General features: G+C 49.9%; 1 protein-coding gene across 1 annotated transcript in view; it reads left to right on the top strand.

Moving 5' to 3' along the window:
• The window catches only part of OBSCN (obscurin, cytoskeletal calmodulin and titin-interacting RhoGEF), a 249,742-nt gene extending 228,066 nt beyond the window's left edge, over nucleotides 1-21,676 (top strand). The window contains exons 108-120 of the mRNA XM_064162395.1: nucleotides 145-222; nucleotides 2,631-5,991; nucleotides 6,666-6,788; nucleotides 8,342-8,452; nucleotides 8,563-8,730; nucleotides 10,314-10,436; nucleotides 12,355-12,525; nucleotides 14,429-14,540; nucleotides 15,163-15,402; nucleotides 17,466-17,689; nucleotides 18,103-18,178; nucleotides 19,227-19,376; nucleotides 19,496-21,676. Of these exons, the coding sequence (XP_064018465.1) occupies nucleotides 145-222; nucleotides 2,631-5,991; nucleotides 6,666-6,788; nucleotides 8,342-8,452; nucleotides 8,563-8,730; nucleotides 10,314-10,436; nucleotides 12,355-12,525; nucleotides 14,429-14,540; nucleotides 15,163-15,402; nucleotides 17,466-17,689; nucleotides 18,103-18,178; nucleotides 19,227-19,376; nucleotides 19,496-19,673 (5,115 nt within the window). The 3' untranslated portion in view covers nucleotides 19,674-21,676. The remainder of the gene's footprint in view (nucleotides 1-144; nucleotides 223-2,630; nucleotides 5,992-6,665; nucleotides 6,789-8,341; nucleotides 8,453-8,562; nucleotides 8,731-10,313; nucleotides 10,437-12,354; nucleotides 12,526-14,428; nucleotides 14,541-15,162; nucleotides 15,403-17,465; nucleotides 17,690-18,102; nucleotides 18,179-19,226; nucleotides 19,377-19,495) is intronic.
• Nucleotides 21,677-22,536: the final 860 nt, after the last annotated feature.

The following is a 22,536-nucleotide window of genomic DNA, read 5'->3' as shown; positions in this document are numbered from 1 at the left end:
ATCCTGAATTAATTTTTGGGAGGAGGGAATCCTTAAAAAAAAAAAACACACCAAAAAAACAAAACCCAAACAACCAAAAAACTACTCTGGAAGTGAAGTCAGGATTTTTTAATTGATGGTTGTTCCTCTCATTCCACCTGGCAGCATAATGTCCCCCTTGAAGCAGCTCATTTCATTAACACCAAGCAGCTCAAATTCATTGTGGCTCGGAGCAAGTGGCAGGTGAGTTGGCCTTAATCTGTGCTGAGTTTTTTACTTTATATATATGTTTGTAATTACATTTGCATCTTCTAAAGGCCTATCTGGGACAGTGAGTGCAGCAGAGATCTCAGCTTGGCTATGAATGGAAAATAAGCCCAGGAGGGAGTGGTCGATGGATGTGGCAGAAATACATTATCTAGACTTTTAGTGCCTGGAAATCATCCAGTCTAGTGCAGGTGCCCATAAGACACAGTGAACCACAGAATCAAGCAGGTTGGAAGAGACCTCTAAGATCATCCAGGCCAACCTAGCACCCAGCCCTACTCAATCAACCAGACCATGGCACTAAGTGCCTCAGCCAGGCTTTGCTTCAACACCTCCAGGGACAGAGACTCCACCACCTCCCTGGGCAGCCCATTCCAATGCCAATCACTCTCTCTGACAACAACTTCCTCCTAACATCCAGCCTAGACCTCTCCTGGCACAACTTGAGACTGTGTCCCCTTGTTCTGTTGCTGGCTGTCTGGGGGAAGAAACCAACCCCACCTGGCTACAGCCTCCCTTCAGGCAGTTGCAGACAGCAATGAGGTCTGCCCTGAGCCTCCTCTTCTGCAGGCTGCACACCCCCAGCTTCCTCAGCCTCTCCTCACAGGGCTGTGCTCCAGGCCCCTCCACAGCCTTGCAGCTCTTCTCTGGACACCTTCCAGCACCTCAACATCTCTCTTGAATTGAGGAGCCCAGAACTGGACACAGCACTCAAGCTGTGGCCTGAGCAGTGCTGAGCACAGGAGCAGAAGAACCTCCCTTGTCCTGCTGCCCACACTGCTCCTGAGCCAGCCCAGGATGCCATTGGCTCTGCTGCCCACCTGGGCACACTGCTGGCTCAGCTTCAGCTACTCTCTACCAGCACCCCCAGGTCCCTTTCTTCCTGGCTGCTCTCAGCCACCCTGTCCCCAGCCTATAGTGCTCTTGGGGTTGTTGTGGCCAAAGTGTTGAACCCTGCTACCCTGTTCAGCCCTGTTGAACAAGGCTTAGTAGCCTTGTTATATCTCACCCCATTGGCCTCTGCCCACACATCCAGCCTGTCCAGGTCCCTCTGCAGGGCTCTCCTACCCTCCAACAGCTCCACACCTGCTCCTAGCTTGGTGTCATCTGCAAACTTACTGATGCTGGACTCAATCCCCTGGTCCAGATCATCAATAAAGATATTGAACAGGACCAGACCCTGCATTGATCCCTGGATTATCTCTAGGTACCCTCAGCTGCCTTTGAAATTGATGCTGGGTTATAGACAGGTCCCAAGAAGCTTCCTTTATATCTGAAGTTCTCTGACATAATCAAATTGATAACATTCTGAAGATGCCTCTTCCTCTCTTTGGCTGTAGTGAGCAGCTGGCTGCTCAACTTCAGCTGCAATGTCACACATGGCAGAAGTTAAAGCAGATGAATCCTCCCTCCTACAGTCTCCTACAGTCTGGTAGGTCCTCCCTGGGCCTAAGTCACTGTGGGTTGTACTGCAATCAATGGACTTAAGGACATTTAGTCCAGCTGGGCTCTCCTCTGAGGTCTTGCATTAAAAACTCCTTTCTGATTCATTTTAGATGGACCAATTGCCTTTGAAAATCTCAAGCAGGGTCCTGCTTCCCAATTCAGAGCAGCATTAAGTCCCAGGAAGTCAATACAGATTCACCTCTATGAATGCAGGAAGAGGGCTGGGAGAGGGTGCTGGTTTGAGGCTAACTGGAATGTTTTAATGAGGAAAAAATAGATGATAGGCTGTGAAAAGAAAACAGTGGTGATGTCTGCTTCACTCATAGGCTTGCTGAGATGTGCAAAACCAAGAACACAAATATAGATAAGACAGTGTGTGAGAGTGTGAGAGTCTCTATCTATCAGAGTTGGTGCCTGTGCTTTTCTTCCTGGGCTTTGGCTGTGTAACCCAACTAGTTCTGCTTCTAACTCCTCTGGCCAATCCACCAAACTCACCTTGCACATAAGGCAAGCTCTGGGAGAAGGTAGAGGGGTAGAAAGAAGGTGGAAGGGTGGTTGGGAGCCCCTCCTGGGGGCTCTGGTTTCTGGGAGGGCTGTTGTGTTTCTGTACTGCCTTTAGCTTGTATATAGCTGTATAGATTGTAACTCTCTGCTTGTACATTGTGCTAAGCTGTGAATATAAAGCTTCATTCCTTGACTTCCAGCTTGGCTGAGTCTAGTCTGGGTGATTCCATAAGAGAGGGGCGGGGGGGCAGGGAACTCCCAAACCATCACAGAGAGCAAATGAGGTCTAGATTGAAGCTGTGTAGCAGAGGGTGGCAAGGTGTCATTAACCCAGTATGTGTGGGGGTTAAGAGTGCAGAAGTTCAGTCTGGTGTGCTTGCATTCCTGTCCTCCCCCCACGCTGCCCTCTGATCGTGCTGCGTGTTGCTTTTCAGCGCTCCCTGATGTGCTACAAATCCATCCTGGTGATGAGGTCTATCCCAGAAATCCTCGAGAGGACTCATGACAACACCTCTCTGGCCATCTCCCGGCACCTCATTGAAGAGAGCACTTCATCCAGCACCAGTGGCTCCTCCTCAGACAACGAGAACTCTCACTTCCCCAAGAAGAGGCACTTTGGCTCCACACCTGAGCTGCATTTGTCCATATTTGATGCACCAAGCCAGCAGGAGCCTCCAAAACATGCAAGTGAAGAGAAGCACTCCAAAATCCCAGGCCCTCCAGTGAAACCCATGAGAAGGAAGTATGCTGCAGCAAAAGCTGAGGTGGGGGACAAATCACCTACAGAGCTCATGGAAAGAACATTCAAGGAGAAAGAGGAGGGACTCCATGCCAGACTTGGAGATGAAAGAGCAGAGCAGTCCCAAAGAAGCAGTGCTGCTGAGCCTCCATCAGTGAGGGCTTCCAGAGAAAGCCAGAATGAAAAACCAGGCACAGTTTTATCTGATAAGGACAGAACTGAAGCCTCTGAGGATGGGACAGAAAAGCCACCTGTCTTTGTGCCCAGACAGAGTGTCATTAAGAGCACCTTCTACAGCCAAGCAGCTGAGGCACCTGCAAAGAGCCCTTCCTCCCCAGGCAGGGAGTTCAGAAGGCACTTGGACAGAGCCAGAAGGACTTTCAGGAAAGCTGGATATTCCAAGGTGCCTCTCAGTGGGCTCCGTGAACCCCTCCTAGAGCAGTTTGAACTGGAAGAAGAAGAAGAAGAAGGGAGGTCTGGTGATGATCACAGGGAAAGTCTGCTTGGTTCCTTGACCAAATCAGCTTCCTTTGACACTGCAAGGAAACCACCACACCCTGCCATTGCTGGTGCTCCCCGAAGCCGTTCCCTGGATGACTACAGGCTGAGAGCCTCAAGGTCATTGCTGGAACAAGACATCTTGGAGGAAGACTGCGATCTGTTGTCACAGGAAAGCTGCCCTGAAGGCAGTGTCCACTGCGACAGCTCCGCAGGGGCTGGCAAGGGATGTTCTGCAGACACTCCAAAGCAGGAGGACTTTAGGAAAGTCAGGAAGGATTGCTCAGAAGAGCAATGTGAGGGTGATGGGTGCCCAGCTGCTCTTGGGCAACATCTAGAGAGACTTCCAGTGTCACCTCACAGGAGTGAGAATAAGAAACATTTACTGAAGAAGTCAAAAGCTACTTACATTGAGGATGAAGCTGAAGATCTGGAGGGCAAAAGCCCCATTCTAAGTGCCCAGTGCTTAGATGTAGCTGCATCATCAGCTCAAAAACCTGAAATCATGGAGGGCCAACAGTCTCCTGGCAGTGCCTCTGACACTGCTTTTCAGGAAGGCAAACATTCCATTCCAGCTTCCACACAGTCACAGACCACCTCCGTGTCGGTCCCTACAAGTAAGGGAGATGTGTGTCTGCCCCAGGAGTCTGCTCACAGTACTGACATCCAGCCAGGTGGAAAAAGTGGAAGCTCACTGATCAAAAGGCCAGCCCCTGTTCCACCTTGGAAAGACAAAAGGCTGAAACCTTCACATGGGACAACTTCTACTCATCATCTTGCCAAATCAGACCTCATGGAGCACGAAAGCTCAGCTGTTTCACCAGGTCCACAAAGAGAAACTGATTCATTTCCACCAGGTACAGATAGAAGTCAGGAACTTCATGGTCAAAGTGTTCCAGCAGCTGCTGTCTTAGTGGGCAAACAGCCAGGTACTCTAACCTCTCTGCATACAGCTGATGAAGGTGCTCATCAGAAGATGCAGACCTATAAAGAGGTGAGATCTGCTCTCCTAGAGGATGAAGGACTGAGTGCTACAGGGATCACTCCATCATCATCTTGTGTTGGTGGAAGCCAAGCACACAAGAAGGCTCCTGTTCACGTGGACACAGCATCAGCTATCCCCAAAGGAGATCATCTCACTGTTCCAAAGCCCCCCCCACCAAAATCAGTGCTGACTTCGGTCTCCGATGGAGCCCAGCAGGCTGGAAGGGAACAGCCAGCTCACAGCAAGGAGAGGCTTGCTGCTCTGAGGAGTAAAAGCTCAGCTGCCACAGAGCTTCTTCCCAGGTTGACCCATGAGGCTGAAATCATGGCAGCTGAACCCCAGCAGCTGTCTAAAGGCAGTGGCAGAGTTTCTTCTGCTCATCTGGAGGGTGAGCCTCCAGGTGTCCTAACTGCTTCACAGGAAGGAGTTTCCCCAGCTGCAGTGTATGGGCCAGAGAGCGAGGAAGGTGCCGAGGTCTGTGCTGAGGGAAGAGCTGCCTTAGGAAGAGGAAGCTGCGACGCTGCAGAGGCTCTCCCACCGTCACTCCGCAGGGATCAAAGGCAGGAGGGCTCACAACACAGGTTGTCTTTTTACAGTGATGAGGAGTCTGCTGTGCTGGAGGGCTTGGTGGATGAGATGGTTTCTCTCTCTGAAGAGATGAATGTTTGGGCAGAGTCAGTTTCTGGCGAGGAGGAATGCAGAAAGCATTCTGCAAAGAAAGCAAGCAGAAAGTTCTGCAAAGGCCAAGGTAGCCAAGAATCCATGGACACCTCATTCCCTTCTGTACGAGGAGGTAAAAGAGGAGAGGTCTCTGAGCTGGCTGAGCTTGCAGAACCCCATCTTGTTGTGAGTGAGGAGTCAGGGGTGCTGGAAGGGCAGGGGGCCCCGAGGGCTCCTCACGAATGCGAGCATCTGGAAGACTTAGCATTTGAGAGCTGCGTGTCGAGCCTTTCCTCAACAGAGAGCTTGGAGACTGCAAAAAGACCTGCTCAGGTGTCAGGGGGCAAGGACACTGCTAAGCAGCCAGAAATTTTCTTGCTGAAAATCAGAGACCTGTCAGATGAAGCACCCAAATTCGACATCTCGGAGGTAGAGCCTGCCTATCTCAACTTCTCTGACTTGTATGACATTGTCTACTTCCCCTTTGAATTTCTGAGCTACAGGAAGCCTCAACCCAAACCAGCTGGTCGAAGGTTTATGCCTTTCAGTGAAAGGGCAAGGTCACCTCCTGCGGGACACCTGCATAAGGATAAAAGGTTGTGCGTCAGAGAAGAGGCAGGAGGCAAGAACAGGAAGAACCAGCTGGAAACATTTGAGGATTCAAAGGCAACCAACTTGTTGGCCACGGGGAAAGAGTCAGAGGGTCACAAGGAAATGTATGGCCCCCAAAAGGACTCCAGTGGAAAGCAGAAAAGCTCCATCCACAAGCCAGGACTCTTTAAGCCATACGCGAGGTCAAACTCAATGGAGCAGTCAACGGAGCAGAGTCTGAAGAAAAAAGTAAAAGCTTCTGTTGCCCATATTTCAAGAATTCTAAAAGGAAAGATATCTCCTGAGCCAGAGTCAGAGGAAGGTAAATGTTTCTCTTGGTGCCTTCACAAATCTGCTGCAGTTTGGGTTCTGCTGAACCTGCCCTCTCCGTTCTCCCCCAGCATATCCAAGGCTGTGGTTGGACCCTCACTGCAAAACTGGCAGTGGCAGGTTAGGAAGGGAGTGGTGTTCAGCCCCACCACTGGTTCCTGGCTCACTTCAATACAGCCAGCTGAGTTAATCTACTGATGGAAGTGGCTTGAATTCCCCTGGCTGCTGTTGCACAAAAGCAGACCCTGGCTGCATGACACTTGCCTGGCTGCAGTTCCTTCTGCACTTAGCATCTTACCATGGTAAACCTTTAAGGGAGAAGTTAGTAAAGTCATCCTGGCTACCTAAATCAATGAAACTGGACAACAAAATCTTCTTTGCCCTCTCTAGATATGCCCTCTTCTTGCAGGACATCATTCTCCCTGGGCACCCTGATCTAGACAAAGTTGTCCTTTCTCACTGCAGGGGAGCTGGACAAGGTAACCCTCGAGGGTCTCTTCCAGGCCAATGTAACATCTGTCACAGCCTTCCCCATTGACTGAAGTCAATAAGGGAACCTGTGACTGCTGAGCTATTTGTGCACCAACAGCAGAACTGTCTGCTCTAAATGGTACCCCAGGGAGAAGGGTGGCCTTGAATGACCTTCGCATCCTTCCTTCAAAACAGAGTTTGGTGAGCTGGGAAGCGAGGCAACAGAAAAGGAGCTGTTACTAGGAGCTGAAGGATCTCTGAAGAAGAAATCAGCACTCTCTTCCTTCAAGTTACCAAGCTTCATCTCAAAGGAGAAAGGTATTGCCACTGCAGAAGTCATCAGTTAGCCTTATTGTGAAGCGTCACCCATGAGTGACAGTGCTGTCTGAGGCCAGCTGCTAAGGGTGGATTGTCTTGAGGTGACCTTGACCAACACATGCAGTATGAGCCAGCCTCCTCTGTTTACAGTCATAGACATGTCCTTGCTAAAACTGTCTTCTCTTGGCACTGCTTGCAAATTCTAGGAAGCCACTGCAAAGGAATAAAATCTGGGTGGAAGCTGGAAAGGGAAGGAATGAGGCATCCAAGGTTAGGCTGGCAGAAGCAGGGAACTCTGAATCCCTTCCCTCCAGTCCTGCATCCATGCATAAGGGCCAGATATGTTGCTCTAGAGCTGTCAGATGAAAAGTGGTGGGGCAGCCCCAAATGCTGTGTCAGCAAAGCTGAACTTGCTTTTGCTCAGGCAAGTTTCACCTTGACTCTAGCAGGAGCATTTTCTGAGGTCAGGATAATGTTCCAGTGTTCAGCAGAGCCCAGCAAAGCACTGGGAAAGCCAAGTGAGTGAGGCTGGCAGCTCCTGGGCACTGTGGAGGAAAACTCCTAGACAAACACAGAAGAAAACCTTAGCTCCCCTTCCCCACAGAGACAGCAGCAGATCTGCTGCACCATGGATTTTTCCTCCTCCTTCTAATACCCTTCCTCAATCTCTCCTCTCCTTTTGTGTAGCCTTGACCTGATCCACTGCTCCTTGCAACACCATCATTTAATTTTGCCTCCACACTTAAGCTAGGCCAGAAGAAAACTCTTGCTGTGACATGCTCACTCTCTCCTCTGAGCTGCTCTGCTGCCCTTGCTGTACCAGCAGGGCTGGGCAATGCAGATGCTCACCATAGACCTTCCAAAATGCATCTGGATTATCATGTATGAGAGTCACACTGCATCTATGGAGGCTGAGTGGGGTTCCTAGAATGACAGAACCAAATGGGTTGGGAAAAAAAACTTTAAGATCTTAGGGTAGACAATAGGAGGGGGGGAAATCACTGAGAGAGTGGTTAGGCATTGGAACAGGCTGCCCAGGGAGCTGGCTGAGTCATCACCCCTGGGTGTGTTTAAAGGTCAGTTAGATGTGGTGCTTGGTGGTGTGCTTTAGTGGTGAACTTGGTAGAGTTAATGGCTGAAGCTGATGATCTCAGGGGTCTTTTCCAACCTGAATGATCCTATGATTCTGGGTTTACAAGATCAGAGGATGTCAGGGGTTGGAAGGGACCCAAAGAGATCATCAGAGCAGGACTGCACAATCTAGCTCAGGGCACAGAGGAACACATCCAGACAGGATTGAAGAAGGAATCCTAAAGAAGGAAGGAGACTGAGTTCAACCATTAACCCAGCACTGCCAAGTCCACCACTAGACCACATCCCTCGGCATCCCATCCACATGGCTTTTAAATAGCTCCAGGGATGGTCACTCCACCATTTCCCAAGCATGAACTAGAAATGTTCCTGAACCAATCAAAGATGGTTTCTGATGGGTCTGTGCTCACTTATCTGCCACAAAGGCCACCCTGAATCACTGCTTTTCCTCTGCTTTGCAGCACCTTCGTTCGTCGAGGAGCTCCTTGACCAGGCTGCAGCTGTTGGGCAGTGTGTGACGCTGTCATGCCGGACAGCAGCTCACTCCTCCCTGCACATCAACTGGTTCAGAGGTGACTATGCCCTAAGGAGACCCTAATCTCTGGGACAGAGGTATAGAGAGGGGATTAGATACACTGGTGGCTTTGCAGGGTACTTATCTCCCCTACCTTCTGCTTTTCAGATGGGATACTTGTCCAGAGCAGCAGCCGGATCCTCATCTCAGCCACGCTCAAGAACTTCCAGCTGTTAACTATTCTCTCTGTTAGTGCTGAGGATTTTGGCATCTACACTTGCGTGGCCACCAACTCCCTGGGCTCAGCATCCACCTCTTGCATCATAAGAAAAGCAGGTGAGAGGAGCAGCAGCTACAGAGAGATAGAATCATAGAAACATAGAATCATAGCATCATAGCATCATCCAGGGTTGGAAGGGACCACAAAGATCATCCAGTTCCAACCCCCCTGCCATGGCCAGGGACACCCTACCCTAGATCAGGCTGACCACAGCCTCAGCCAGCCTGGTCTTAAACACCTCCAGGCATGGGGCCTCAACCACCTCCCTGGGCAACCCATTCCAGCCTCTCACCACTCTCATGCTCAACAACTTCCTCCTCACAGCCACTCTGAATCATAGAATCAGCCAGGCTGGAAGGGACCTCTAAGCTCATCCAGTCCAACCTAGCACCCACCCCTGTCCAGTCAACCAGACCATGGCACTAAGTGCCTCAGCCAGGCTTTTTTTTAACACCTCCAGGGACAGCAACTCCACAGATTAGGAGCAGGTATTAGAAGTACTTCCACACAGAGACAATAATAAGGATGCTGGAGCCCTGGAGCAGGCTGCCCAGAGAGGTGGTGGAGTCTCCTCTGGAGAGATCCCAAACCCACCTGGACATTGTGATCCTGGACAACCTGTTCTGGGTGAACCTGCTTTAGCAGGGTGTTGGAATAGATAGATGCTCTCCAGAGGTTCCTTCCAGCCCCCTCCATGCTGGGATTCTGTGAAGTGTGACCTGTAAACATCTATAAGGTGAGACTGGAAGTCCAGAACTTGATGTGTCAGAGGCAGAACCTCCCTATTGCAAACCCCCTGACTCGTGTGACAGCATTATGCAGTGTTAGATGACATTCCTCTGGATGGAGTCAGAGGACAATCTCTCCTTTGCCTGATGCAGTCCACAACCCTTCCTGTCTGGTAGCATGGCACATTTTGCAGGGTTCATTCTTTCTTCTTCCTTCTTCAGTCTCTCTCTGGGCCATTCCAATAATCAGGTGGTTCTAGAACTAGACTTCAAGATCTTAATACTGAGTTTAGGTTAGGCTGTCCCACCAGATATCTGTGTATGTATATAAACATGTACATGTATCTATGGTTTTAAAAGCACAATCAAACTTTCTTTGGGGCCTGTTATGACAGACCAAGGAGAGGTAGGTTTAAACTAAAAGAGGGAAACTGAGACCAGAGAGAAGGAAGAACTTTAACACTGAGAGTGATGAGACTGTGGTCCAGGTTGCCCAGAGAGGTAGTAGAATCACAGACTAGAATCATAGAATCAGCCAGGTTGGAAGGGACCACAAGGATTATCTAGTTCAAATCCCCCTGCCATGGGCAGGGACACCCTACCCTAGATCAGCCTGGCCACAGCCTCATCCAGCCTGAATGCTGGATAATAGATGCCTCATCCCTGGAACCACTCCAGGTCAGGTTGTTTGAGGCTCTGAGCAACCTGCCATAGTTGAAGATGTCCCTGCTGACTGCAGGGACTGGACTAGATGAGCTTTAAAGGCCTCTTCCAAACCAGTCAATGATTCCTCAGATCTATACTATACTTACATGAAGACCATCTGTAACTGGGAAGTGCTGGGTGGAGAGGTTTGCACCACAGCAGTACTACTGCTAACAGTCACTGGGGTTTGCATCTCCTCTCCACAGAGGTTCCTCCCAGCCCTCCACCTCCTGATGTTGTGGATGTCTACGAGGATGGAGTGCAAGTGGTCTGGAAACCTGTGGAAACCAACATTCCCATCCATTACACTGTCCAGTGCAAGAGTGAAGGTAAAGTGGCAATGTGCCCTTACACCTTGCAGGGGCCACCCCAGTTGGTGTGCTCTCCTCACCAGCTGGGTATTTCATTTTGTTCAAACCCAGTCTGCTTTTCAGCTCTCCAGCTTACAGTGAGGAATGAAATCGTACAGATAGCATTTAGCCATCCAGAAGTTAGACCTTGTGCTGGCTGCACCAGCCTGGGAATCTGCACACTCACATAAAGGCTTTGTGGAGCAAAGCAGGTCCCATTGAAGCCATGACCAAAAACTGAACAGCAGCAGAAGAATAGGCAGGGCTGGTGGCAGATTGACAGCCCTGAGGACTCGGCTTACAGTCCTGACAGCATCAGACACTAATAATGCCCAGCAACAACGATCAGCAGACAACTTCAGCCTACCCCCAGGCTTTCTGTACAGTCTGTGGAGAAAGATGGGCTCTCAAAAAGGCCAACCACCCTCTGCTCAACAGTCATGCTGCCTTTTCCCACTGAGCTTAAGGCAAGCAGCCAGGACATGATGACAAAAGTTTGCCAAAACTGCATCATCTCTTTGATGTTCTCTTCCCAGGCTTGGGCCAGAGCCTGATGAAGTCAGTGGATGTTTTCTTGTTTAAGTGCACAAACTTTGAATCAAATCCCTGAGCCTGTTCCAGCTCTCTTGGGACTGCTTTTGCTGTTGTGATTATTATGAATGCTCTATCTGACAGCAACTTCTGCTGCAGTCCCTTTGGATTAAATTTCCCCTTTTAATTCTTCAACCATACATGAACTTCTTTCAAGGGTTAGAGCTGGGGCAGCCTCTAGACAAATGACAGCTGCTCCATGAACCCCTCTCCCTTCCCAAAGCAGAAGAGAAAGGGAATAAGGAAGAAGGACTGATGGGTTGGAAATTAGACCAGCTTTAATGACAGTAACAAAACAAAATAGATACAAATCAACGTTGAACCCAACCCTTGCTGGCAATGATGTCACCATCAGCAGTGATGCTGTGGGCAGGCACTATTTGCATTAGAAATGGGTGGCATCAATTAGATAAAGCATAAAGGGAAGTTTCATCATTCCTCTGAAACAATATTTCTCAGGCTTGAACTGATTAGAAACCAGGCAAGAGGAGTTTGGCTCATGTATAGTGAGTGACACTGTGTACAACAACTTGCCATAGCCAGACAACTTTTCACAGTGTCACCAAGGTTGGAAGAGACCTCACAGATCATCAAGTCCAACCCTTTACCACAGAGCTCAAGGCCAGACCATGGCACCAAGTGCCACGTCCAGTCCTGCCTTGAACAGCTCCAGGGATGGCGACTCCACCACCTCCCCGGGCAGCCCATTCCAGTGTCCAATGACTCTCTCAGGGAAGAACTTTCTCCTCACCTCCAGCCTAAATCTCCCCTGGTGCAGCCTGAGGCTGTGTCCTCTCGTTCTGGTGCTGGCCACCTGAGAGAAGAGAGCAACCTCCTCCTGGCCACAACCTCCCCTCAGGTAGTTGTAGACAGCAATGAGGTCTCCCCTGAGCCTCCTCTTCTCCAGGCTAACCAATCCCAGCTCCCTCAGCCTCTCCTCGTAGGGCTGTGCTCAAGGCCTCTCCCCAGCCTCGTTGCCCTTCTCTGGACACGCTCAAGCATCTCAATGTCCCTCCTAAACTGGGGGGCCCAGAACTGAACACAGTACTCAAGGTGTGGTCTAACCAGTGCAGAGTACAGGGGCAGAATGACCTCCCTGCTCCTGCTGGCCACATCATTGCTGATGCAGGCCAGGATGCCACTGGCTCTCTTTTCCTTCCCTCCATGAGATTCCACTGCTTCTCCACATTCCCAGCACATGAATAAAGCTGATGGGGAAAAAAAAGACCTCAACAAAACTCCAAGACTCAAAAGTGTGACTGTCTTAAATGAGCTCTAATCTGTCTTCTGCCTTTCTTTGGTTCAGATGGGGAGTGGATCACTCTTGCTTCTGACGTTGCTGACTGCTGCTACTACGCTAAAAATCTCTCCAGGGGGTTTATCTACTGCTTCAGGATAGCCTGCACCAGCAAAGCAGGAATGGGCCCTTACAGTGACCCATCTGCCAAAGTGAAAATCACTGGGAAGGATCAAATGGGTAAGATTCAATGCCAAGAAAGCCTTGGGGCTTCTCCTCCATCAGAACAAGTGCTGCTCTTGTGGGAATTTTCAGTGTGAGTCCAGAAGTCAAGAGCAAATGAGTAAAGACCAATTCCACTTGGGTCAGGGTGGTTTAGAGGTGGTTTAGGACTTCCTTCTCTTTGGCTTTCTTATTTAAATTGAAATTATGTCATAATTCTGGACACAGAGGATGAGATTGAACAAGGCCAAGTGCAGGGTTCTACACTTTGGCCACAACAACCCCAAGCAGCACTACAGGCTGGGGACAGAGTGGCTGAGAGCAGCCAGGCAGAGAAGGACCTGGGGTTGCTGGTAGAGAGTAGCTAAACATGAGCCAGCAGTGTGCCTGAAACTCCTTTCCAGCCCTGTCCAATCAACCAGACCATGGCACTAAGTGCCTCAGCCAGGCTTTGCTTCAACACCTTCAGGGACAGTGACTCCACCACCTCCCTGGGCAGCCCATTCCAATGCCAATCACTCTCTCTGGCAACAACTTCCTCCTAACATCCAGCCTAGACCTCCCCCAGCATAGCTTGAGACTGTGTCCCCTTGTTCTGTTGCTGCTTGCCTGGCAGAAGAGGCCACCCACACCTGGCTACAGCCTCCCTTCAGGGAGTTGCAGACAGCAATGATCTCTGCCCTGAGCCTCCTCTTCTGCAGGCTGCACACCCCCAGCTCCCTCAGCCTCTCCTCACAGGGCTCTGCTCCAGGCCCCTCCCCAGCTTTGTTGCCCTTCTCTGGACACCTTCCAGCACCTCAACATCTCTCCTGAATTGAGGAGCCCAGAACTGGACACAACACTCAAGGTGTGGCCTGAGCAGTGCTGTGCACAGGGGCAGAAGAACCTCCCTTGTCCTGCTGGCCACACTGCTCCTGAGCCAGCCCAGGATGCCATTGGTTCTGCTGCCCACCTGGGCACACTGCTGGCTTTTCTTCAGCTACTATCTGCCAGCACCCCCAGGTCCCTTTCAGCCTTGCTGCTCTCAGCCACTCTGTCCCAGCCTGTAGCACTGCTTGGTGGTGTTGTTCACAACAGGCCCTGCTAATGTTGATGTGTTCTGCTGTTTGCTACTGGGAATTATCACCCCATTGTGGGGGTATTTTCTGTCTGAAGCAGGGGAAGCACAATTTACTCTTTATCACCTGTTGGAATACTTGGGAGTGTTCATATGTTTTAAAAATCAAGAAGCACATAACCCCATAGCAACCCCATCCTTGTAGCAAAGGAAGTATCCCTTCTGCCAAGAAGTGAAAGGATGTTCTTACTGGAATTTCCTCCCAGTGGAGAGGATTAGCCTGTAAAAAATCAGTTCACAGGGATATTTTTAACTCACCCTGAATCCTCTGCTTTCCCTTTGGCCAAGGATTCATTAATGTATTTCAATGTGCTCAGCATTTCCAAACTGAAGCTTTTCTGGGTCAAGGGATGCTTTAATATTTCACAGAGCACTCAAGACACAACCACAGGGCAACAAGTTTCAGCTACTGTCCTGAAATACCCAACTTAAGCTTCTAATTCTTTGTTGGTGTCTTGCCATGCCCTGATGAGTTCTGTGAGAAGATGAGAACCAGCAGCTGAGACATTTGACATCACAGCACTCAACATACAACCCACCCCATACAGGCTAGAGTGGTCTCAGCAATGAGTTTATGGGTGGACAGTCCAGAATCTGTTCCATTCAAACAGCCTGGGGTGCCACATCTAGGAGACAACCTGCAGGCTCACCTGGAGACAGCTCTGCTGTTGCTTTTGGTGGTGTTCTTAGTGGAAGGTGGCTCAGAGAAGCTTCAGTTCAATACTTTGGGATGTGGTTTTATAGCCTCAGTGGTCTTAGAGGTCCTCTCCAACTGAAACAACTCCTGTGCCTTTTTGTCTGCAGAGCTTCATGCTGCAATACAGAGCTCTCCATCAGAAGAAGACAGTGAAATAATCACCCCATCTGAGCCCTTCCCAACCTACCAGACCTACGCCTTCCAAACAGAGATCAAAAGGTAATGAATCCAGCTGAGCTCTCAACCAGCCAGTGGGAACTGCTGGAGTGTAGGACAGCCACTTTTGTAAGTGTGCTGCTCTGCTGGTGTCATGATGATGCTCAGAACACCTCCACAGCACTATATAGGAACCTGAGATCATTGACTGAGCAACCCTCAGCTTTTTTGGGCAGCATTCAGCTGTGGATTTCCTAGGAGAGGAGAAGGGTCTGTGCTGAGCATCAAGGCAGTCCCTCAGGTTGCTGTGAGGTGAGCCCAGAGCGTACACAGGCTCCCTTCCTTGCTTCATCAACCTTTGCAGCTACCAGATTCAGAAATGGGGTTGGGATTCAGCTTTCTCTGTCTGGGAGACAGGCATCAACAGGTTCTCTTTGCTGGAGGCTGAACCAGCCACCTTGTCCCTCTCCAGAGGAGTTCAGTTCTCACTCCTGCCACGCAGAGTGACTGTACAACTCAGAGACAGGGGAGAACGTGCAAACCGTGGCAACAGGTGCAGTAACTGCCTCTTGGGTATGGATGAAAAGCACAGCGTGGGACACTGGTGTGTTTGAAGAACAGGAGCTCCTGGCTCCTCCAGGAGCAGCAGAGCAGCTTCACTTGCCTTTGTGTTCCTTTGTCCCAGGGGACGTTTCAGCATCGTCCGGCAGTGCAGGGAAAAAGTAACCGGCAAGACCTTAGCTGCTAAAATTATCCCTTACTGGCAAGAGGACAAGCAGACAGTGCTCCTGGAGTTCCAAGTCCTGAGGAAGCTTCACCACACAAACATAGCTCAGCTGAAGGGAGCCTACATCAGCCCACGGCACTTGGTGTTGATCCAGGAGATGTGTGCGGGACCGGAGCTGCTCCACTCCCTGGCATTACGGTAACAGCAAGGAGAGGGAAGGGTTCTCCAGTCAGGGCTGGGGTAGGAAGCAAAACACTTATGGCAAACTGGAGCATCTCCCTGCATCTGTTGCAGTGTGCTGTCAGTGCACATGAGATTTGTAAGGGCTGGAACACCTCACTGCCACAGGCTGGCTGGGCAGGACTGGCTGGAGAGCAGCCCTGAGGAGAGGCACTTGGGGGTGCTAGTGGAGGAGAAGCACAACAGGAGCCAGCAGTGTGCACTTGCAGCCCAGAAAGCCAAGCAGAGCCTGGGCTGCTTCAGAACTGTGGCCAGCAGGGCCAGGGAGGTGATTCTCCCCCTCTACTGTGCTCTGCTGAGACCCCCACCTGGAGTACTGCATCCAGTTCTGGAGCTTCCCTATCCATATTACAAGAGCTGCCTATCTGGAGCTCCACATCCCTGTGACAAGAGGGCTGTGGAGATGCTGGAGTGTGTCCAGAGAAGGGCCAGGAGGATGCTCAGAGGGCTGCAGCAGCTCTGCTGAGAGGACAGACCAAAAGAGTTGGGGCTGTGCAGTCTGGAGAAGAGGAGGCTCCCAGGTGACCTTCTTGTGGCCTGCCAGCATCTGAAGGGAGCCTACAAAAAAGCTGGGGAGGGACTTTTGAGGCTGTCAGGGAGTGACAGGACTGGGGGGAATGGAGCAAAGCTGGAGGTGGGTAGGTTCAGCCTCAATAGACTACATACTTCATTGGGACATGATGTCTCTCAGTTCTTCCATGTTCCTCTTTGCTCATTTGACTCTTACTTTGTTTGCTACAATAGACTATGTACTTCCTTGAGACTTTATAGGCTCTGAGGGAGTGGCAGGACTGGGGGGAATGGAGCAAAGCTGGAGGTGGAGAGATTCAGCCTGGATGTGAGGAGGAAGTTGTTGAGCATGAGAGTGGTGAGAGGCTGGAATGGGTTGCCCAGGGAGGTGGTTGAGGCCCCATGGCTGGAGGTGTTTAAGGCCAGGCTGGCTGAGGCTGTGTGCAGCCTGCTCTAGGGTAGGGTGTCCCTGCCCATGGCAGGGGGGTTGAGACTGTCTGATCCTTGTGATTCCTTCCAACCCTGCCTGATTCTGTGATTGTATTCTTCAGCCTAGAAAAGAGAAGGCTCCAGAGAGAGCTTCTGGTGGCCTTTCAGTACTTAAAAGGGGTCTACAAGAAAGCTGGGGATAGACATTTTGGCAGGGCTTGTTGCAGCAGGACAAAGGATGAATTTAAACTAAAAGAGGGACATTTAGGCTCAACAGAAGGAAGACATTTTAAACAAGGATGGTGAAACACAGGCCCAGGTTGCTCAGGGAGTTGGTAGATGTCCCACTCATGGAACCATTCCAGGTTAGGTAGTTTAGGACTCTGAACAACCTATTCTAGTTGCAGATGTCCCTGCTGACTGCAGGGGGATTGGGCTAGCTGACCTTCAAAGGTTCCTTCCACCCCAACCCATTCTGTGATTCTATGATACAAGAGGATTACTGTGGCTCAGGAAGCCATATCTCTCCTCTATGTGTTTTTTTAATGGATCTGCTAAAATTCCTTGCTTAAAGGAGAGGGAATGGTGGGCATCAAATCTACATTTTGATTTCTGCACCAGCACTGCTTTCTCTGATGTGCAGCTCTGCAACTCCCACAGAATCACAGGATCAGCCAGGTTGGAAAAGACCTCCAGGATCATTGAGTCCAACCTATCATCCAACACCTTCTAATCAACTAAACCATAGCACTAAGTGCCTCATCCAGCCTGCTCTGAAACACCTCCAGGGATGGTGACTCCACCACCTCCCCGGGCAGCCTATTCATAGAATCATAGAATCAACCAGACTGGAAGAGACCTCCAAGCTCATCCAGTCCCCCACCTCTTGTGTCTGTAATCCTGACTCTCAGTCCAGACCAGCCTCTCTATGTACAATAGATTTGCTAAATGAATAGAGCTGTTGCTTCTTGAAAGGGTCTCATGGGGTTAGACATCCAGGACAAGATAATACTGAGTACAGAGTGACACTTTTGTGAATGCAGAGAGGTCACCTCTGGTTTCTATTCCCTATCTTCTGCCAGGACATCGTACTCAGAAGTGGAAGTCCGAGATTACCTGTGGCAGATCCTCAGTGCCATTGAGTACCTCCACGCACACAACATCCTGCACTTGGATCTCAGGTCTGAAAACATCATCATCACTGAGCCCAACCTGCTGAAACTCCTGGATTTTGGCAATGCACAGTTCTACACACAAGACAAAGTCATTATCTTGGACAAGTGCATGGACTATGTTGAAACCATGGGTGAGTACAGAGATCAGGCACAGCAACCTTGGCCTTGCACGTCATCTGTGGCAAACAGAAAGACAGACAGAGCTATTGGTCAAGGCAGCAGCTGGCCCCAGCATGCAAAGTCTCCCAGATGCTACCCTCCAGTAACTGTGAGTTTGCAGCAGCCACTTACAGACCACAGATGACAGAGGACATGGACAACACCTCTCTGCCTGGCATCTACCTTTCCAGAGCTTGAGGACTTAATAGCACTGCCATCAGGCCAGATGTTCTCAAGGTTTCATTGCAGTCATCACCCCTGAGGGTGTCTTAGCTCAGCCAGCTCCGTGCACTAGAAGCTGCTGCTTCTTCACTCTTGGGAAAGTAGCTAACCATAAATGTACCTACTACTTCTGTGCTGTCCTCACACCAGTTTGCTTTTCTAGCTCCAGAACTGCTGACAGAGCAAGGAGCCCTCCCACAGACTGATATCTGGTCCGTTGGAATCACAGCCTTCATCATGTAAGTCAGTTTGTCCTTCCCTGCTCTGTAAGAAGCCTTACAAGTCAAATGTCAGGGCCACTAATCAGGAGAGATGCACTGACTCAGGGACTTAACCTCAGTTGTGCCCCCTCTCCTTGACAACAGCACAGAAGGCTGTATAATGGAGAGGATGGAGTGGGCTGCACACTGAGACACTGCCACAGGTTGTCCTGAGTGCTGGTAGATTCCCCATCCTTGGAACTATTCCAGATCAGGCTATCTGGAGCTCTGAACAACCTGATCTGAAGATGTCTTGTCCCAGCAATGTCTTCAGGCAGAGTAAGGAGGTTGTTTTACAACACAGCAGGGGTGGGTGGTTCTCAGCCTCATCTGAAAAGCCCTACCTTGAGCAAGAAAATTCAAATGCAACCAAGGGGCAAAGCAGTCAAAGTCATGAAGCTCACTAAAGAACAATGCCATTGATCATCTTTATTGATATCTTTGTTATCTTTATTTATTGATGATCTGGACCAGGAGATTGAGTCCAGCTTCAGTAAGTTTGCAGATGACACCAAGTCAGGAGCCTAAAGAAGAGGAGGCTCAGGGCAGACCTCATTGCTGTCTACAACTACATGAAGGGAGGCTGTAGCCAGGTGGGGTTGGGCTCTTCTGCCAGGCAAGCAGCAACAGAACAAGGGGACAGAGTCTCAAGTTGTGCTGGGGGAAGTATAGGTTGGATGTTAGGAGGAAGTTGTTGCCATAGAGAGTGATTGGCATTGGAATGGGCTGCCCAGGGAGGTGGTGGAGTCACTGTCCCTGGAGGTGTTGAAGCAAAGCCTGGCTGAGACACTAAGTGCCATGGTCTGGTTGACTGGATAGAGCTGGGTGCTAGGTTGGACTGACTGAGCTTGGAGATCTCTTCCAACCTGGTTGATTCTATAGTTCTATGATTTGAGGGTTTGTTTTCCTCTATGATATTTCTGTGTGTCATGCTGCTTGTCCTCTCACTGCTGGCTGGGAATTCCTGGGAAAAGGAGCATCCTGAGCAGTGCTTTTCATGCTGATCAGTTCTCTTCTCCTGGGGCAGGTTGAGTGCCAACTACCCTGTCAGCTCGGAGGTACCCTGTGAGTTTCTGAGAGTGGCCAGGAAGGGTAAAGTGAAGCTCACACGATGCTACGCAGGGCTCTCTGGGGGAGCAGTGTCCTTCCTCCAGAGCACACTGTGTGCCAATCCCTGGTAAGCTGATGTCACTGGGTGCAGACCTTGGCTATTGCCCCTTCTTTCTCTCTCTTTGCAAGGAACCTCCTCACCTGGCGTGGACCCTCAACTCACCTTCTCACCTTCTTCTGTCCTAGGGGAAGACCATCAGCCTCAGAGTGCCTTCAGAGCCCATGGCTGCAGGAGACTGGTTTGGACAACAGGCAGCAAGCATTGGTCACCTTCCCTACCACAAAGCTAAGGAACTTCCTCACAGAACGGGAAAAGAAAAGGGTCCTGCTGTGCTCCAAGTATGGCCTTATGGTTGCACAGTGATGTGGCTGCAGTGACAAACATGAATTGTCATCTTCTTCCCTTGTGCACTTAGTGTTTGGTACCAGATGGTCCTGTCAAGTTGCTGTGCATCAGCTGAGCTGGGGTAGCCGCTCTCTGTGAACGGGATTTAGCGCAGCTGAGCAAATTAACTCACATATGGGCATTGCCACGAGGTAAGAGCAGAAATATGGACTGCTGATGGGGCTCAGCTGACCTATGGGAACTTGACAGGATGTGTGTCACACTCCCTGGAACAGCCAGGGAAGATTTCTGAACAGGACAGCTCCCAGACCCAAGCAGCTTTGCAAACCTTTCCCTGAGGCCAGACAGACTCCATGTGTGCCAACACTGGACACCTGACTTCTGCCTCTGACTTCAGGACATGATAACCCAGATGTGCTTTCAGATGCTAAGCACTTCTCATCCCACCAGGACCACCACAGCAAGGTCTGAGTGACTGGTGGGTTCCTCACCTGCCTCCAACCCAAAAGAATTCAGTGACCAGTTATGAGGGGAAAATAGGGAAGAACAAAGCACTTTTAGAGGGCTAACATTAGGCAGCAATGTGTCTTCAGGCTTTGGATGTCGAGGTCCAACTAGAAAGAGACCTGAATGATCCATCCTGAGCTGATAGCTGACCTTGCTTTAAGCAGAATGTTAGTCTAGAGACCTCCTGAGCTCCCTCCTAACCTGATTTGTCCTGTCTATGTCTTTGCCAAGTGCCAGACACAGGGGTGGAGTGGTGGAACTCTGCTAGCATCCATGAGCAGCCAGGCTTTGTATGTCACTTACCCAGCCAAGCTCTCCACCATCCCCCTGTGGGAATAACTTGGGCACCAGCCAGTAAAGGCAGCCAATGCAATAGTGACCATGGTTTCATTACATGCAGATGTTGTACCACTGACAGATTTTGCCACTTTGAAGCTGGGCTCCTCTATTCTGGAGAGGTCAGAGGCACATCTACAAGATGTGGCAGCAGCGTGAGCAGCAAACGCTGTGTCATTTCCTTCTTAAAAGCAATCCTGAACTTGGACGTTCCTTTCTCCTTCAAACTCTGCTTTCCTTGGCAATGGATGGTGTTAGCTGTGCCACTGCTTTGTGCCTCAGTGTTCCTTTGAGTTTCTCTGAAGTGAATGATCTGTTTGTTTCTTCTCAGTGATATATCAGTTTCTTCTCAGTGATACACCAGTTGTTTTCTTCTCGATTTTGGTGAGCTTCTTCAGTTTTCCTTACAAGCAGCAGTAAGCAGAAGCTTTCTCAGAGCTGTATCTGGCTGTGTTTAGGGGAACAAAGGGGAAACAGTTCCCAAGGAGTTACAGTTTGATACTGGAAGGAATGCTGTTTAACCAGGGGTGGGCTTCTCCAACCCCTGTAACCCATCTTGCTCCAAACTTGATGAGAGCAGCATCAGACCTTCCCTTGCACAGTGTGCAGAGCAGGAATAGTGAGTGACTCAGAACAGAGGAACTTTCTCTGTGCTGTGGAGAGCAGACACTGACTCAAGAGATTGTAAAGGTTTGAATGTCAAAGTGACATTGTCTTCACTGTGTGCTACAGAAGAGAAAACCAAGGGTTCCTAGGCAGGCTCCATGCTCAGTTCTCTTGGAGAACAGAGGAGTTACACAAGACAGACATTGCCATAAGCTCTGTCCTCCAATAAACTCTCCAGCACCTTGGACTCCTTCCAATTCCACTTCTCTTTACAAATCCAGTTAAGGTTTCTGTTGGCACAGGCTCATCCTTTACTCTTGCTGGTGCACTTTAGGATGGAAAGCTCAGTGCTAGGGGACAACCCATCTAAGCATGAAACTTAGCTGCAGATTAACTCGTGTGGAGCTTTCACACTCTTCCATATACGACTCAAAGGAAGTAATTTTATGGGGTTTTTTTGCTTCTCACATCTGCAGGCATTTGGGCATGGCTGAGGTCTTTTTGTAGACTCCATACTGTTTGGTTAACTAAGCCATTCTGACAAGGAAGTAAAGCCAGAATTTTCTGCTGAATCATTGTCTGTGTCCTTATTGTTATATCCCTTGATCAAACCCAGTCCCTGTTTGTGCAGCACCCATCCCTCAGCCCTCACCTCAGACCCAGAGTCCCCACAGGTGCTACCCATGAGTAGACACCGTGCATTAGCAGGGAACAAACCACCTACACAAAACATCCTCTGGCTAGAGCCTTGCAGTGAGGAAATCACTTGACCAGGATATCACTGGCCCTAACCTATCCAGATACCCCAAGGCATTCCTGGGCATGGTTTGGAGCTTACAAAGATCAAACCATCAGCCAGTAGGTGGGTAGCAGAACAAAGAAAGGAACCCATAGGTGACCAAAAAAACAAACCACAAACCAACCAAAAAACAAGGTAGGAGCCATAGAGAGAGTGTGGAAGTCATGAAAAGGTACTGAACTAAGGGGAATATTAACTGTGCCAGTCAAGCCTTGTGCAGTTACAGGTAGTTTTTCTGTCTCTTGGCTCTGCCACAGCTTCTTGATAGCTTCTGTCTGAATTACTGTCACCACCAAGTCTAGGTTAATGCCCTGTCTATCTGTACAGGATAGTTTGCCCTTGCCACACAGTTACACAATAACTGTCCTCTGCAAAACAAAGCAGAATCCAGCTCTGATGTATGGACATACATGGAAAATGTTTGAGCTGGTCCTTGGTCATGCATAGCCTCCAAAGTCCAAGGTTAGCATCAGTGTTAAAGTCAATCCACTCTCTTCTGCACAGGTCTGGAATTTAAGGAAAGGACTTTAATAAGACATTAGGACAGACTGTGCTGGTCAGGTGTAGGCTGAGACCAGACAAGTGTATGGGTCAGCTGCTTATATGCACACAACCAGCCCTTTTTTATCCCCT

This window comes from Pogoniulus pusillus, chromosome 23 (assembly GCF_015220805.1).
Source record: "Pogoniulus pusillus isolate bPogPus1 chromosome 23, bPogPus1.pri, whole genome shotgun sequence".
Taxonomy (NCBI): Eukaryota; Metazoa; Chordata; class Aves; order Piciformes; family Lybiidae; genus Pogoniulus; species Pogoniulus pusillus.
This window is presented reverse-complemented; position numbering and strand designations above follow the sequence as displayed.